The sequence below is a fragment of the Salmo trutta genome, chromosome 20, assembly GCF_901001165.1.
Source record: "Salmo trutta chromosome 20, fSalTru1.1, whole genome shotgun sequence".
Taxonomy (NCBI): Eukaryota; Metazoa; Chordata; class Actinopteri; order Salmoniformes; family Salmonidae; genus Salmo; species Salmo trutta.
In genome coordinates this window covers 1,649,257-1,667,582 of record NC_042976.1, presented here as the reverse complement: position 1 = coordinate 1,667,582, position 18,326 = coordinate 1,649,257, and the positions used below count along the sequence as shown (strand labels likewise).

Below are 18,326 nucleotides of genomic sequence, written 5' to 3'. Positions count from 1 at the left end.
TATGAGCCTTAGTGCTGAATTGATTCCGTTCCAGCCTTTACTATGAGCCTTAGTGCTGAATTGATTCCGTTCCAGCCTTTACTATGAGCCTTAGTGCTGAATTGATTCCGTTCCAGCCTTTACTATGAGCCTTAGTGCTGAATTGATTCCGTTCCAGCCTTTACTATGAGCCTTAGTGCTGAATTGATTCCGTTCCAGCCTTTACTATGAGCCTTAGTGCTGAATTGATTCCGTTCCAGCCTTTACTATGAGCCTTAGTGCTGAATTGATTCCGTTCCAGCCTTTACTATGAGCCTTAGTGCTGAATTGATTCCGTTCCAGCCTTTACTATGAGCCTTAGTGCTGAATTGATTCCGTTCCAGCCTTTACTATGAGCCTTAGTGCTGAATGCATTCCGTTCCAGCTACTATGAGCTAGTGCTGAATTGATTCCGTTCCAGCCTTTACTATGAGCCTTAGTGCTGAATTGATTCCGTTCCAGCCTTTACTATGAGCCTTAGTGCTGAATTCATTCCGTTCCAGCCTTTACTATGAGCCTTAGTGCTGAATTGATTCCGTTCCAGCCTTTACTATGAGCCTTAGTGCTGAATTGATTCCGTTCCAGCTTTACTATGAGCCTTAGTGCTGAATTGATTCCGTTCCAGCCTTTACTATGAGCCTTAGTGCTGAATTCATTCCGTTCCAGCCTTTACTATGAGCCTTAGTGCTGAATTGATTCCGTTCCAGCCTTTACTATGAGCCTTAGTGCTGAATTGATTCCGTTCCAGCCTTTACTATGAGCCTTAGTGCTGAATTGATTCCGTTCCAGCCTTTACTATGAGCCTTAGTGCTGAATTGATTCCGTTCCAGCCTTTACTATGAGCCTTAGTGCTGAATTGATTCCGTTCCAGCCTTTACTATGAGCCTTAGTGCTGAATTGATTCCGTTCCAGCCTTTACTATGAGCCTTAGTGCTGAATTGATTCCGTTCCAGCCTTTACTATGAGCCTTAGTGCTGAATTGATTCCGTTCCAGCCTTTACTATGAGCCTTAGTGCTGAATTGATTCCGTTCCAGCCTTTACTATGAGCCTTAGTGCTGAATTGATTCCGTTCCAGCCTTTACTATGAGCCCATCCTCCGATTTGTATTCTTTTTTTTTTTACATTCTTTTTTTTATTTGAACTTTATTTAACTCAGCAAGTCAGTTAAGAACAAATTCTTATTTACAATGACAGCCTAGGAACAGTGGGTTAACTGCCTTGTTCAGGGGCAGAACGACAGATTTTGTACCTTGTCAGCTCAGGGATTCGATCTTGCAACCTTTTGGTTGCTAGTCCAACGCTCTAACCACTAGGCTCTACCTGCCGCCCCACATTTAACCTCTCTGGGCTAGGTGGGACGAAATCGTCCCACCTACGCAACAGCCAGTGTAATCCCGTGGCGCGATATTCAAATACCTTAGAAATGCTATTACTTCAATTTCTGAAACATATGACTATTTTACACCATTTTAAAGACAAGACTCTCGTTAATCTAACCACACTGTCCGATTTCAAAAAGGCTTTACAACGAAAGCAAAACATTAGATTATGTCAGCAGAGTACCCAGCCAGAAATAATCAGACACCCATTTTTCAAGCTAGCATATAATGTCACATAAACCCAAACCACAGCTAAATGCAGCACTAACCTTTGATGATCTTCATCAGATGACAATCCTAGGACATTATGTTATACAATGTTATACAGCTGACAGCAACACATTCGAAACTCACTACATCACATGGTGTGAGGCTGTAGTCCACTGGAAGTCCTATTCTCACCTGGGGGACCGTAGAAAGAGAGGGATGGTAGTTCTCACCTGGAGGACCGTAGAAAGAGAGGGATGGTAGTTCTATTCTCACCTGGAGGAACGTAGAAAGAGAGGGATGGTAGTTCTATTCTCACCTGGAGGAACGTAGAAAGAGAGGGATGATAGTTCTATTCTCACCTGGGGGAACGTAGAAAGAGAGGGATGGTAGTTCTATTCTCACCTGGAGGACCGTAGAAAGAGAGGGATGGTAGTTCTATTCTCACCTGGAGGACCGTAGAAAGAGAGGGATGGTAGTTCTATTCTCACCTGGAGGAACGTAGAAAGAGAGGGATGGTAGTTCTATTCTCACCTGGGGGACCGTAGAAAGAGAGGGATGGTAGTTCTATTCTCACCTGGAGGACCGTAGAAAGAGAGGGATGGTAGTTCTATTCTCACCTGGGGGACTGTAGAAAGAGAGGGATGGTAGTTCTATTCTCACCTGGGGGACCGTAGAAAGAGAGGGATGGTAGTTCTCACCTGGAGGAACGTAGAAAGAGAGGGATGGTAGTTCTATTCTCACCTGGAGGACCGTAGAAAGAGAGGGATGGTAGTTCTATTCTCACCTGGGGGAACGTAGAAAGAGAGGGATGGTAGTTCTATTCTCACCTGGAGGACCGTAGAAAGAGAGGGATGGTAGTTCTCACCTGGGGGACCGTAGAAAGAGAGGGATGGTAGTTCTATTCTCACCTGGGGGAACGTAGAAAGAGAGGGATGGTAGTTCTATTCTCACCTGGAGGAACGTAGAAAGAGAGGGATGGTAGTTCTATTCTCACCTGGAGGAACGTAGAAAGAGAGGGATGGTAGTTCTATTCTCACCTGGGGGAACGTAGAAAGAGAGGGATGGTAGTTCTATTCTCACCTGGAGGAACGTAGAAAGAGAGGGATGGTAGTTCTCACCTGGGGGAACGTAGAAAGAGAGGGATGGTAGTTCTCACCTGGAGGACCGTAGAAAGAGAGGGATGGTAGTTCTATTCTCACCTGGAGGAACGTAGAAAGAGAGGGATGGTAGTTCTATTCTCACCTGGGGGAACGTAGAAAGAGAGGGATGGTAGTTCTCACCTGGAGGAATGTAGAAAGAGAGGGATGGTAGTTCTATTCTCACCTGGAGGAACGTAGAAAGAGAGGGATGGTAGTTCTATTCTCACCTGGGGGAACGTAGAAAGAGAGGGATGGTAGTTCTATTCTCACCTGGAGGAACGTAGAAAGAGAGGGATGGTAGTTCTCACCTGGGGGAACGTAGAAAGAGAGGGATGGTAGTTCTATTCTCACCTGGAGGACCGTAGAAAGAGAGGGATGGTAGTTCTATTCTCACCTGGAGGACCGTAGAAAGAGAGGGATGGTAGTTCTATTCTCACCTGGGGGACCGTAGAAAGAGAGGGATGGTAGTTCTATTCTCACCTGGAGGAATGTAGAAAGAGAGGGATGGTAGTTCTATTCTCACCTGGGGGACCGTAGAAAGAGAGGGATGGTAGTTCTATTCTCACCTGGAGGACCGTAGAAAGAGAGGGATGGTAGTTCTCACCTGGAGGAACGTAGAAAGAGAGGGATGGTAGTTCTATTCTCACCTGGAGGACCGTAGAAAGAGAGGGATGGTAGTTCTCACCTGGAGGAATGTAGAAAGAGAGGGATGGTAGTTCTATTCTCACCTGGAGGAACGTAGAAAGAGAGGGATGGTAGTTCTATTCTCACCTGGGGGAACGTAGAAAGAGAGGGATGGTAGTTCTATTCTCACCTGGAGGAACGTAGAAAGAGAGGGATGGTAGTTCTCACCTGGGGGAACGTAGAAAGAGAGGGATGGTAGTTCTATTCTCACCTGGAGGACCGTAGAAAGAGAGGGATGGTAGTTCTATTCTCACCTGGAGGACCGTAGAAAGAGAGGGATGGTAGTTCTATTCTCACCTGGGGGACCGTAGAAAGAGAGGGATGGTAGTTCTATTCTCACCTGGAGGAATGTAGAAAGAGAGGGATGGTAGTTCTATTCTCACCTGGGGGACCGTAGAAAGAGAGGGATGGTAGTTCTATTCTCACCTGGAGGACCGTAGAAAGAGAGGGATGGTAGTTCTCACCTGGAGGAACGTAGAAAGAGAGGGATGGTAGTTCTATTCTCACCTGGAGGACCGTAGAAAGAGAGGGATGGTAGTTCTATTCTCACCTGGGGGACCGTAGAAAGAGAGGGATGGTAGTTCTATTCTCACCTGGAGGACCGTAGAAAGAGAGGGATGATAGTTCTATTCTCACCTGGGGGAACGTAGAAAGAGAGGGATGGTAGTTCTATTCTCACCTGGAGGACCGTAGAAAGAGAGGGATGGTAGTTCTATTCTCACCTGGAGGACCGTAGAAAGAGAGGGATGGTAGTTCTATTCTCACCTGGGGGACCGTAGAAAGAGAGGGATGGTAGTTCTATTCTCACCTGGGGGACCGTAGAAAGAGAGGGATGGTAGTTCTCACCTGGGGGACCGTAGAAAGAGAGGGATGGTAGTTCTATTCTCACCTGGAGGAACGTAGAAAGAGAGGGATGGTAGTTCTATTCTCACCTGGGGGAACGTAGAAAGAGAGGGATGGTAGTTCTATTCTCACCTGGGGGACCGTAGAAAGAGAGGGATGGTAGTTCTATTCTCACCTGGAGGACCGTAGAAAGAGAGGGATGGTAGTTCTATTCTCACCTGGAGGACCGTAGAAAGAGAGGGATGGTAGTTCTATTCTCACCTGGGGGAACGTAGAAAGAGAGGGATGGTAGTTCTATTCTCACCTGGGGGAACGTAGAAAGAGAGGGATGGTAGTTCTCACCTGGGGGAACGTAGAAAGAGAGGGATGGTAGTTCTATTCTCACCTGGAGGACTGTAGAAAGAGAGGGATGGTAGTTCTCACCTGGAGGAACGTAGAAAGAGAGGGATGGTAGTTCTATTCTCACCTGGAGGACCGTAGAAAGAGAGGGATGGTAGTTCTATTCTCACCTGGAGGACCGTAGAAAGAGAGGGATGATAGTTCTATTCTCACCTGGGGGAACGTAGAAAGAGAGGGATGGTAGTTCTATTCTCACCTGGGGGACCGTAGAAAGAGAGGGATGGTAGTTCTATTCTCACCTGGAGGAATGTAGAAAGAGAGGGATGGTAGTTCTATTCTCACCTGGGGGACCGTAGAAAGAGAGGGATGGTAGTTCTATTCTCACCTGGAGGACCGTAGAAAGAGAGGGATGGTAGTTCTCACCTGGAGGAACGTAGAAAGAGAGGGATGGTAGTTCTATTCTCACCTGGAGGACCGTAGAAAGAGAGGGATGGTAGTTCTCACCTGGAGGAATGTAGAAAGAGAGGGATGGTAGTTCTATTCTCACCTGGAGGAACGTAGAAAGAGAGGGATGGTAGTTCTATTCTCACCTGGGGGAACGTAGAAAGAGAGGGATGGTAGTTCTATTCTCACCTGGAGGAACGTAGAAAGAGAGGGATGGTAGTTCTCACCTGGGGGAACGTAGAAAGAGAGGGATGGTAGTTCTATTCTCACCTGGAGGACCGTAGAAAGAGAGGGATGGTAGTTCTATTCTCACCTGGAGGACCGTAGAAAGAGAGGGATGGTAGTTCTATTCTCACCTGGGGGACCGTAGAAAGAGAGGGATGGTAGTTCTATTCTCACCTGGAGGAATGTAGAAAGAGAGGGATGGTAGTTCTATTCTCACCTGGGGGACCGTAGAAAGAGAGGGATGGTAGTTCTATTCTCACCTGGAGGACCGTAGAAAGAGAGGGATGGTAGTTCTCACCTGGAGGAACGTAGAAAGAGAGGGATGGTAGTTCTATTCTCACCTGGAGGACCGTAGAAAGAGAGGGATGGTAGTTCTATTCTCACCTGGGGGACCGTAGAAAGAGAGGGATGGTAGTTCTATTCTCACCTGGAGGACCGTAGAAAGAGAGGGATGATAGTTCTATTCTCACCTGGGGGAACGTAGAAAGAGAGGGATGGTAGTTCTATTCTCACCTGGAGGACCGTAGAAAGAGAGGGATGGTAGTTCTATTCTCACCTGGAGGACCGTAGAAAGAGAGGGATGGTAGTTCTATTCTCACCTGGGGGACCGTAGAAAGAGAGGGATGGTAGTTCTATTCTCACCTGGGGGACCGTAGAAAGAGAGGGATGGTAGTTCTCACCTGGGGGACCGTAGAAAGAGAGGGATGGTAGTTCTATTCTCACCTGGAGGAACGTAGAAAGAGAGGGATGGTAGTTCTATTCTCACCTGGGGGAACGTAGAAAGAGAGGGATGGTAGTTCTATTCTCACCTGGGGGACCGTAGAAAGAGAGGGATGGTAGTTCTATTCTCACCTGGAGGACCGTAGAAAGAGAGGGATGGTAGTTCTATTCTCACCTGGGGGAACGTAGAAAGAGAGGGATGGTAGTTCTCACCTGGGGGAACGTAGAAAGAGAGGGATGGTAGTTCTATTCTCACCTGGAGGACTGTAGAAAGAGAGGGATGGTAGTTCTCACCTGGAGGAACGTAGAAAGAGAGGGATGGTAGTTCTATTCTCACCTGGAGGACCGTAGAAAGAGAGGGATGGTAGTTCTATTCTCACCTGGAGGACCGTAGAAAGAGAGGGATGATAGTTCTATTCTCACCTGGGGGAACGTAGAAAGAGAGGGATGGTAGTTCTATTCTCACCTGGGGGACCGTAGAAAGAGAGGGATGGTAGTTCTATTCTCACCTGGGGGACCGTAGAAAGAGAGGGATGGTAGTTCTATTCTCACCTGGAGGACCGTAGAAAGAGAGGGATGGTAGTTCTATTCTCACCTGGGGGAACGTAGAAAGAGAGGGATGGTAGTTCTATTCTCACCTGGGGGAACGTAGAAAGAGAGGGATGGTAGTTCTCACCTGGGGGAACGTAGAAAGAGAGGGATGGTAGTTCTATTCTCACCTGGAGGACCGTAGAAAGAGAGGGATGGTAGTTCTATTCTCACCTGGGGGACCGTAGAAAGAGAGGGATGGTAGTTCTATTCTCACCTGGAGGACCGTAGAAAGAGAGGGATGGTAGTTCTATTCTCACCTGGGGGAACGTAGAAAGAGAGGGATGGTAGTTCTATTCTCACCTGGAGGACCGTAGAAAGAGAGGGATGGTAGTTCTATTCTCACCTGGAGGACCGTAGAAAGAGAGGGATGGTAGTTCTATTCTCACCTGGAGGACCGTAGAAAGAGAGGGATGGTAGTTCTATTCTCACCTGGGGGAACGTAGAAAGAGAGGGATGGTAGTTCTATTCTCACCTGGAGGACTGTAGAAAGAGAGGGATGGTAGTTCTATTCTCACCTGGGGGAACGTAGAAAGAGAGGGATGGAAACTAAAGAGTCAGAAAGGGGAGGGGTGTTTTGGTGTCATGGACCACTGAGTAACAGATGTTGTTTTGACTCTCCTCTTCCGCTCTCTCTCTCTCACAATGTGTCAGCTGACAGAAATATCTGAGTCATGCTGTCAGAAGTTCATGACGTTTCTCTCTCTTTCAGGGTGGTTTACCAGCTTGGTTGCTCCAGAAACCAAACATTGTACTTCGCTCAGCAGATACAGGTATCATAAACCATACTGCCAGTATCATACCTGTACACCTATCAGTAATTCAGTGTTTCTGTCTTGGTTGGCTCCTTGTGTTTAATCAGTGACTAGTGTCTTGCTTTTGTTCCAGACTACTTGGAGGCAGTGAACACCTGGATGGCGGTGCTGCTACCAAAGATGAGGAGATGGCTGTACACAAATGGAGGCAACATTATCAGTGTGCAGGTACAGTTGAAGTCTGGAAGTTTACATACACCTTAGCCAAATACATTTAAACTCAGTTTCCACAATTCCTGACATTTAATCCTAGTAACAATTTCCTGTTTTAGGTCAGTTAGGATCACCACTTTATTTTAAGAGAGATTTATTTCAGCTTTTATTTCTTTCATCACATTCCCAGTGGGTCAGAAGTTTACATACACTCAATTAGTATTTGGTAGCATTGCCTTTAAAATTGTTTAACTTGAGTCAAACGTTTCAGGTAGCCTTCCACAAGCTTCCCACAATAAGTTGGGTGAATTTTGGCCGATTACTCCTGACAGAGCTGGTGTACCTGAGTCAGGTTTGTAGGCCTCCTTGCTCGCACACGCTTTTTCAGTTCTGCCTGCCCCCAAATGTTCTATGGGATTGAGGTCAGGGCTTTGATGGCCACTCCAATACCTTGACTTTGTTGTCCTTAAGCCATTTTGCCACAACTTTGGAATTATGCTTGGGGCCATTGTCCATTTGGAAGACCCATTTGTGACCAAGCTTTAACGTCCTGACTGATGTCTTGAGATGTTGCTTCAATATATCCACATAATTTTCCTCCCTCATGATGCCATCTATTTTGTGAAGTGCACCAGTCCCTCCTGCAGCAAAGCACCCCCACAACATGATGCTGCCACCCCCGTGCTTCATGGTTGGGATGGTGTTCTTCGGCTTGCAAGCCTCCCCCTTTTTCCTCTAAACATAACGATGGTCATTATGGCCAAACAGTTCTATTTTTGTTTCATCAGACCAGAGGACATTTCTCCAAAAAGTACAATCTTTGTCCGCATGTGCAGTTGCAAACCGTAGTCTGGCTTTTTTATGGCGGTTTTGGAGCAGTGGCTTCTTCCTTGCTGAGCGGCCTTTCAGGTTATGTCGATTTTGGACTCGTTTTTACTGTGGATATACAGTGGGGGAAAAAAGTATTTGATCCCCTGCTGATTTTGTACGTTTGCCCACTTACAAAGAAATGATCAGTCTATAATTTTAATGGTAGGTTTATTTGAACAGTGAGAGACAGAATAACAACAAAAAAATGCAGAAAAACTCATGTCAAAAATGTTATAAAATTATTTGCATTTTAATGAGGGAAATAAGTATTTGACCCCTCTGCAAAACATGACTTAGTACTTGATGGCAAAACCCTTGTTGGCAATCACAGAGGTCAGATGTTTCTTGTAGTTGGCCACCAGGTTTGCACACATCTCAGGAGGGATTTTGTCCCACTCCTCTTTGCAGATCTTCTCCAAGTCATTATGGTTGCGAGGCTGACGTTTGGCAACTCGAACTTTCAGCTCCCTCCACAGATTTTCTATGGGATTAAGGTCTGGAGACTGGCTAGGCCACTCCAGGACCTTAATGTGCTTCTTCTTGAGCCACTCCTTTGTTGCCTTGGCCGTGTGTTTTGGGTCATTGTCATGCTGGAATACCCAAGATTTGACGGTACATGGCCCGTCCATCGTCCCTTTGATGCGGTGAAGTTGTCCTGTCCCCTTAACAGAAAAACCCCCCCAAAGCATAATGTTTCCACCTCCATGTTTGACGGTGGAGATGGTGTTCTTGGGGTCATAGGCAGCATTCCTCCTCCTCCAAACACGGCGAGTTGAGTTGATGCCAAAGAGCTCCATTTTGGTCTCATCTGACCACAACACTTTCACCAGTTGTCCTCTGAATCATTCAGATGTTAATTGGCAAACTTCAGACAGGCATGTATATGTATTCTTTGGCATGGGGACCTTGCAGGCGCTGCAGGATTTCAGTCCTTCACGGCTCAGTGTGTTACCAATTGATTTCTTGGTGACTATGGTCCCAGCTGCTTTGAGATCATTGACAAGATCCTCCCATTTAGTTCTGGGCTGATTCCTCACCGTTCTCATGATCATTGCAACTCCACGAGGTGAGATCTTGCATGGAGCCCCAGGCCGAGGGATATTGACAGTTATTTTGTGTTTCTTCCATTTGCGAATAATCGCACCAAATGTTGTCACCTTCTCACCAAGCTGCTTGGCGATGGTCTTGTAGCCATCGCCAAGCCTTGTGTAGGTCTACAATCTTGTCCCTGACATCCTTGGAGAGCTCTTTGGTCTTGGCCATGGTGGAGAGTTTGGAATCTGATTGATTGATTGCTTCTGTGGACAGGTGTCTTTTATACAGGTAACAAGCTGAGATTAGGAGCACTCCCTTTAAGAGTGTGCTCCTAATCTCAGCTCGTTACCTGTATAAAAGACACCTGGGAGCCAGAAATCTTTCTGATTTGACAGGGGGTCAAATACTTATTTTCCTCATTAAAATGCAAATCATTTTATAACATTTTTGACATGTGTTTTTCTGGATTTTCTTTGTTGTTATTCTGTCTCTCACTGTTCAAATAAACCTACTACTAAAATTATAGACTGATCATTTCTTTGTAAGTGGGCAAACGTACGAAATCAGCAGGGGATCAAATACTTTTTTCCCCCACTATAGATACTTTTGTACCTGTTTCCTCCAGCATCTTCACAAGGTCTTTTGCTGTTGTTCTGGGATTGATTTGCACTTTTCGCACCAAAGTACGTTCATCTCTAGGAGACAGAACGCGTCTCCTTCCTGAGCGGTATGACGGCTGCGTGGTCCCATGGTATTTATACTTGCGTGCTATTGTTTGTACAGATGAACGTGGTACCTTCAGGCGTTTGGAAATTGCTCCCAAGGATGAACCAGACTTGTGGAGGTCTACATTTTTTCCTGAGGTCTTAGCTGATTTTCTTTTGATTTTCCCATGATGTCAAGCAAAGAGGCACTGAGTTTGAAGGTAGTCCTTGAAATACATCCACAGGTACACCTCCAATTGACTCAAATTATGTCAATTAGCCTATCAGAAGCTTCTAAAGCCATGACATCATTTTCTGGATTTTTCCAAGCTGTTTAAAGGCACAGTCAACTTAGTGTATGTAAACTTCTGACCCACTGGAATTGTGATACAGTGAATTATAAGCGAATTAATCTGTCTGTAAACAATTGTTGGAAAAATGTACTTGTGTCATGCACAAAGTAGATGTCCTAATCGACTTGCCAAAACTAAAGTTTGTTAACAAGAAATTTGTGGAGCGGTTGAAAAACGAGCTTCAATCTCAAACCTAAGTGTATGTTAACTTCCGACTTCAACTGTCGAGTCATTATGCTGAGGAATGACTCGTTGACTTCCTTCCTGTGACTCCGCCAGGGAGAGAATGAGGAATGACTCGTTGACTTCCTTCCTGTGACTCCGCTAGGTAGAGAATGAGGAATGACTCGTTGACTTCCTTCCTGTGACTCCGCCAGGTAGAGAATGAGTATGGGAGCTACTATACCTGTGACTATAACTACATGCGGCACCTGCGGACCCTCTTCCAGTTCTTCCTGGGGGACGACACTGTTCTCTTCACGACCGACGGGAACACGGACCGGGAAATGACCTGTGGGACCCTGGAGGGAATGTATGCCACTATAGACTTTGGGACAGGTAGGGAGTCGAGGAAATAGAGCAGAGAGGTGTTGGAACGTAATTGCCATCGTTTTTTAAAAGCCTTCTTCTTTTGTTCTCCACTCAGACGTCAACATATCCCAAGCTTTTAGTCGGCAGAGGAGATTTGAACCAAGAGGCCCTCTGGTGAGAAGTCGTTTCTTACAACAACTTCATATATTAGATGATGTAGTACCGTGACCAGACTAAACTATTAGATGATGATGATGATGATGTAGTACCATGACCAGACTAAACTATTAGATGATGATGATGTAGTACCGTGACCAGACTAAACTATTAGATGATGATGACGATGTAGTACCATGACCAGACTAAACTATTAGATGATGATGATGATGGTGCAGTACCATGACCAGACTAAACTATTAGATGATGATGATGATGTAGTACCATGACCAGACTAAACTATTAGATGATGATGATGATGATGATGTAGTACCGTGACCAGACTAAACTATTAGATGATGTAGTACCGTGACCAGACTAAACTATTAGATGATGATGATGATGATGTAGTACCGTGACCAGACTAAACTATTAGATGATGATGATGATGTAGTACCGTGACCAGACTAAACTATTAGATGATGATGATGATGTAGTACCGTGACCAGACTAAACTATTAGATGATGATGATGATGATGTAGTACCATGACCAGACTAAACTATTAGATGATGATGATAATGATGATGTAGTAGCATGACCAGACTAAACTATTAGATGATGATGATGATGTAGTACCATGACCAGACTAAACTATTAGATGATGATGATGATGTAGTACCGTGACCAGACTAAACTATTAGATGATGATGATGTAGTACCATGACCAGACTAAACTATTAGATGATGATGATGTAGTACCGTGACCAGACTAACTATTAGATGATGATGATGTTAGTACCATGACCAGACTAAACTATTAGAGATGATGATGATGATGTAGTACCATGACCAGACTAAACTATTAGATGATGATGATGATGTAGTACCGTGACCAGACTAAACTATTAGATGATGATGATGTAGTACCATGACCAGACTAAACTATTAGATGATGATGATGATGATGATGTAGTAGCATGACCAGACTAAACTATTAGATGATGATGTAGTACCGTGACCAGACTAAACTATTAGATGATGATGATGATGATGATGATGATGTAGTACCGTGACCAGACTAAACTATTAGATGATGATGATGATGATGATGATGATGATGATGTAGTACCGTGACCAGACTAAACTATTAGATGATGATGATGATGTAGTACCGTGACCAGACTAAACTATTAGATGATGATGATGATGTAGTACCGTGACCAGACTAAACTATTAGATGATGATGATGTAGTACCTGTGACCCAGACTAAACTATTAGATGATGATGATGATGATGATGTAGTACCGTGACTAGACTAAACTATTAGATGATGATGATGATGTAGTACCGTGACCAGACTAAACTATTAGATGATGATGATGATGATGTAGTACCATGACCAGACTAAACTATTAGATGATGATGATGTAGTACCATGACCAGACTAAACTATTAGATGATGATGATGTAGTACCATGACCAGACTAAACTATTAGATGATGATGATGATGATGATGATGATGTAGTACCATGACCAGACTAAACTATTATATGATGATGATGATGTAGTACCGTGACCAGACTAAACTATTAGATGATGATGATGATGTAGTACCGTGACCAGACTAAACTATTAGATGATGATGATGATGTAGTACCGTGACCAGACTAAACTATTAGATGATGATGATGATGATGTAGTACCATGACCAGACTAAACTATTAGATGATGATGATGTAGTACCATGACCAGACTAAACTATTAGATGATGATGATGTAGTACCATGACCAGACTAAACTATTAGATGATGATGATGATGATGATGATGATGATGTAGTACCATGACCAGACTAAACTATTATATGATGATGATGATGTAGTACCGTGACCAGACTAAACTATTAGATGATGATGATGATGTAGTACCGTGACCAGACTAAACTATTAGATGATGATGATGATGATGATGATGATGTAGTACCGTGACCAGACTAAACTATTAGATGATGATGATGTAGTACCGTGACCAGACTAAACTATTAGATGATGATGATGTAGTACCGTGACCAGACTAAACTATTAGATGATGATGATGATGTAGTACCATGACCAGACTAAACTATTAGATGATGATGATGATGATGTAGTACCATGACCAGACTAAACTATTAGATGATGATGATGATGTAGTACCATGACCAGACTAAACTATTAGATGATGATGATGTAGTACCGTGACCAGACTAAACTATTAGATGATGATGATGTAGTACCGTGACCAGACTAAACTATTATATGATGATGATGATGATGTAGTACCATGACCAGACTAAACTATTAGATGATGATGATGATGATGTAGTACCATGACCAGACTAAACTATTAGATGATGATGATGATGTAATACCATGACCAGACTAAACTATTAGATGATGATGTAGTACCATGACCAGACTAAACTATTAGATGATGATGATGATGATGTAGTACCATGACCAGACTAAACTATTAGATGATGATGATGATGTAGTACCGTGAGCAGACTAAACTATTAGATGATGATGATGATGATGATGATGATGATGTAATACCATGACCAGACTAAACTATTAGATGATGATGTAGTACCGTGAGCAGACTAAACTATTAGATGATGATGATGATGTAATACCATGACCAGACTAAACTATTAGATGATGATGATGATGATGTAGTACCATGACCAGACTAAACTATTCGATGATGATAATGATGATGTAATACCATGACCAGACTAAACTATTAGATGATGATGTAGTACCGTGAGCAGACTAAACTATTAGATGATGATGATGATGTAGTACCGTGACCAGACTAAACTATTAGATGATGATGATGATGATGATGTAGTACCGTGACCAGACTAAACTATTAGATGATGATGATGATGATGTAGTACCGTGACCAGACTAAACTATTAGATGATGATGATGATGTAGTACCGTGACCAGACTAAACTATTAGATGATGATGATGATGTAGTACCGTGACCAGACTAACTATTAGATGATGATGATGTAGTACCGTGACCAGACTAAACTATTAGATGATGATGATGATGATGATGTAGTACCGTGACCAGACTAAACTATTAGATGATGATGATGATGATGTAGTACCGTGACCAGACTAAACTATTAGATGATGATGATGATGATGTAGTAGTAGTACCGTGACCAGACTAAACTATTAGATGATGATGATGTAGTACCGTGACCAGACTAAACTATTAGATGATGATGATGTAGTACCATGACCAGACTAAACTATTAGATGATGATGATGTAGTACCATGACCAGACTAAACTATTAGATGATGATGATGATGATGATGTAGTAGCGTGACCAGACTAAACTATTAGATGATGATGATGTAGTACCATGACCAGACTAAACTATTAGATGATGATGATGATGATGTAGTGATGACCAGACTAAACTATGATGATGATGATGTAGTACCGTGACCAGACTAAACTATTAGATGATGATGTGATGATGTAGTACGTGACCAGACTAAACTATTAGATGATGATGATGATGATGTAGTACCGTGACCAGACTAAACTATTAGATGATGATGATGATGTAGTACCGTGACCAGACTAAACTATTAGATGATGATGATGATGTAGTACCGTGACCAGACTAACTATTAGATGATGATGATGTAGTACCGTGACCAGACTAAACTATTATATGATGATGATGATGATGATGATGTAGTACCGTGACCAGACTAAACTATTAGATGATGATGATGATGTAGTACCGTGACCAGACTAACTATTAGATGATGATGATGTAGTACCATGACCAGACTAAACTATTAGATGATGATGATGTAGTACCATGACCAGACTAAACTATTATATGATGATGATGATGTAGTACCGTGACCAGACTAAACTATTAGATGATGATGATGATGTAGTACCATGACCAGACTAACTATTAGATGATGATGATAGTACCATGACCAGACTAAACTATTAGATGATGATGATGATGTAGTACCGTGACCAGACTAAACTATTAGATGATGATGATGATGATGATGTAGTACCGTGACCAGACTAAACTATTAGATGATGATGTAGTACCGTGAGCAGACTAAACTATTAGATGATGATGATGATGATGATGTAATACCATGACCAGACTAAACTATTAGATGATGATGATGATGATGTAGTACCATGACCAGACTAAACTATTAGATGATGATGATGATGATGTAATACCATGACCAGACTAAACTATTAGATGATGATGTAGTACCGTGAGCAGACTAAACTATTAGATGATGATGATGATGTAGTACCGTGACCAGACTAAACTATTAGATGATGATGATGATGATGATGTAGTACCGTGACCAGACTAAACTATTAGATGATGATGATTATGTAGTACCATGACCAGACTAAACTATTAGATGATGATGATGATGATGTAGTACCATGACCAGACTAACTATTAGATGATGATGATGATGTAGTACCATGACCAGACTAAACTATTAGATGATGATGATGAAGATGTAGTACCATGACAGACTAAACTATTAGATGATGATGATGATGTAGTACCATGACCAGACTAAACGATTAGATTATGATGATGTAGTACCATGACCAGACTAAACTATTAGATGATGATGATGATGTAGTACCATGACCAGACTAAACTATTAGATTATGATGATGCTGATGATGTAGTACCATGACCAGACTAAACTATTAGATGATGATGTAGTACCATGATCAGACTAAACTAGTAGATGATGATGAGTATACCGTGACCAGACTAAACTATTAGATGATGATGATGATGATGTAGTACCATGACAGACTAACCTATTAGATGATGATGATGTAGTACCGTGACCAGACTAAATTTAGATGATATGATTAGATGATGATGATGATGATGTAGTACCATGACCAGACTAAACTATTAGATGATGATGATGATGTAGTACCGTGACCAGACTAAACTATTAGATGATGATGATGATGATGATGATGATGATGTAGTACCATGACCAGACTAAACTATTAGATGATGATGATGATGTAGTACCGTGACCAGACTAAACTATTAGATGATGATGATGATGTAGTACCATGACCAGACTAAACTATTATATGATGATGATGATGTAGTACACGTGACCAGACTAACTATTAGATGATGATGATGATGTAGTACCGTGACCAGACTAAACTATTAGATGATGATGATGATGTAGTACCGTGACCAGACTAAACTATTAGATGATGATGATGATGATGTAGTACCATGAACCAGACTAACTATTAGATGATGATGATGTAGTACCATGACCAGACTAAAACTATTAGATGATGATGATGTAGTACCATGACCAGACTAAACTATTAGATGATGATGATGATGATGATGATGAGATTAGTACCATGACCAGACTAAACTATTATATGATGATGATGATGTAGTACCGTGACAGACTAAACTATTAGATGATGATGATGATGTAGTACCGTGACCAGACTAAACTATTAGATGATGATGATGATGATGATGATGATGTAGTACCGTGACCAGACTAAACTATTAGATGATGATGATGTAGTACCTGTGACCAGACTAAAACTATTAGATGATGATGATGTAGTACCAGTGACCAGACTAACTATTAGAGTGATGATGATGATGATGATGTAGTACCATGACCAGACTAAACTATTAGATGATGATGATGATGATGTAGTACCATGACCAGACTAAACTATTAGATGATGATGATGATGTAGTACCATGACCAGACTAAACTATTAGATGATGATGATGTAGTACCGTGACCAGACTAAACTATTAGATGATGATGATGATGTAGTACCGTGACCAGACTAACTATTAGATGATGATGATGATGATGTAGTACCATGACCAGACTAAACTATTAGATGATGATGATGATGATGTAGTACCATGACCAGACTAAACTATTAGATGATGATGATGATGTAATACCATGACCAGACTAAACTATTAGATGATGATGTAGTACCATGACCAGACTAAACTATTAGATGATGATGATGATGATGTAGTACCATGACCAGACTAACTATTAGATGATGATGATGATGTAGTACCGTGAGCAGACTAAACTATTAGATGATGATGATGATGATGATGATGATGTAATACCATGACCAGACTAAACTATTAGATGATGATGTAGTACCGTGAGCAGACTAAACTATTAGATGATGATGATGATGTAATACCATGACCAGACTAAACTATTAGATGATGATGATGATGATGTAGTACCATGACCAGACTAAACTATTCGATGATGATAATGATGATGTAATACCATGACCAGACTAAACTATTAGATGATGTAGTACCGTGAGCAGACTAAACTATTGATGATGATGATGTAGTACCGTGACCAGACTAAACTATTAGATGATGATGATGATGATGTAGTACCGTGACCAGACTAAACTATTAGATGATGATGATGATGATGTAGTACCGTGACCAGACTAAACTATTAGATGATGATGATGATGTAGTACCGTGACCAGACTAAACTATTAGATGATGATGATGATGTAGTACCGTGACCAGACTAACTATTAGATGATGATGATGTAGTACCGGACCAGACTAAACTTATATGATGATGATGATGATGATGTAGTACCGTGACCACTAAACTATTAGATGATGATGATGATGTAGTACCGTGACCAGACTAAACTATTAGATGATGATGATGATGATGTAGTACCATGACCAGACTAAACTATTAGATGATGATGATGTAGTACCGTGACCAGACTAAACTATTAGATGATGATGATGATGTAGTACCGTGACCAGACTAAACTATTAGATGATGATGATGTAGTACCATGACCAGACTAAACTATTAGATGATGATGATGATGATGTAGTACCATGACCAGACTAAACTATTAGATGATGATGATGATGTAGTACCGTGACCAGACTAAACTATTAGATGATGATGATGTAGTACCATGACCAGACTAAACTATTATGATGATG

At 42.1% G+C, this 18,326-nt stretch overlaps 1 protein-coding gene across 1 annotated transcript in view; it reads left to right on the top strand.

The window, feature by feature from the left end:
* glb1l (galactosidase, beta 1-like) overlaps nt 1-18,326 on the top strand; it is a 60,518-nt gene that overhangs the window by 13,363 nt on the left and 28,829 nt on the right. The window contains exons 4-7 of the mRNA XM_029702001.1: nt 7,303-7,363; nt 7,479-7,573; nt 10,898-11,078; nt 11,167-11,225. Coding sequence (XP_029557861.1) covers nt 7,303-7,363; nt 7,479-7,573; nt 10,898-11,078; nt 11,167-11,225 — 396 coding nt within the window. The remainder of the gene's footprint in view (nt 1-7,302; nt 7,364-7,478; nt 7,574-10,897; nt 11,079-11,166; nt 11,226-18,326) is intronic.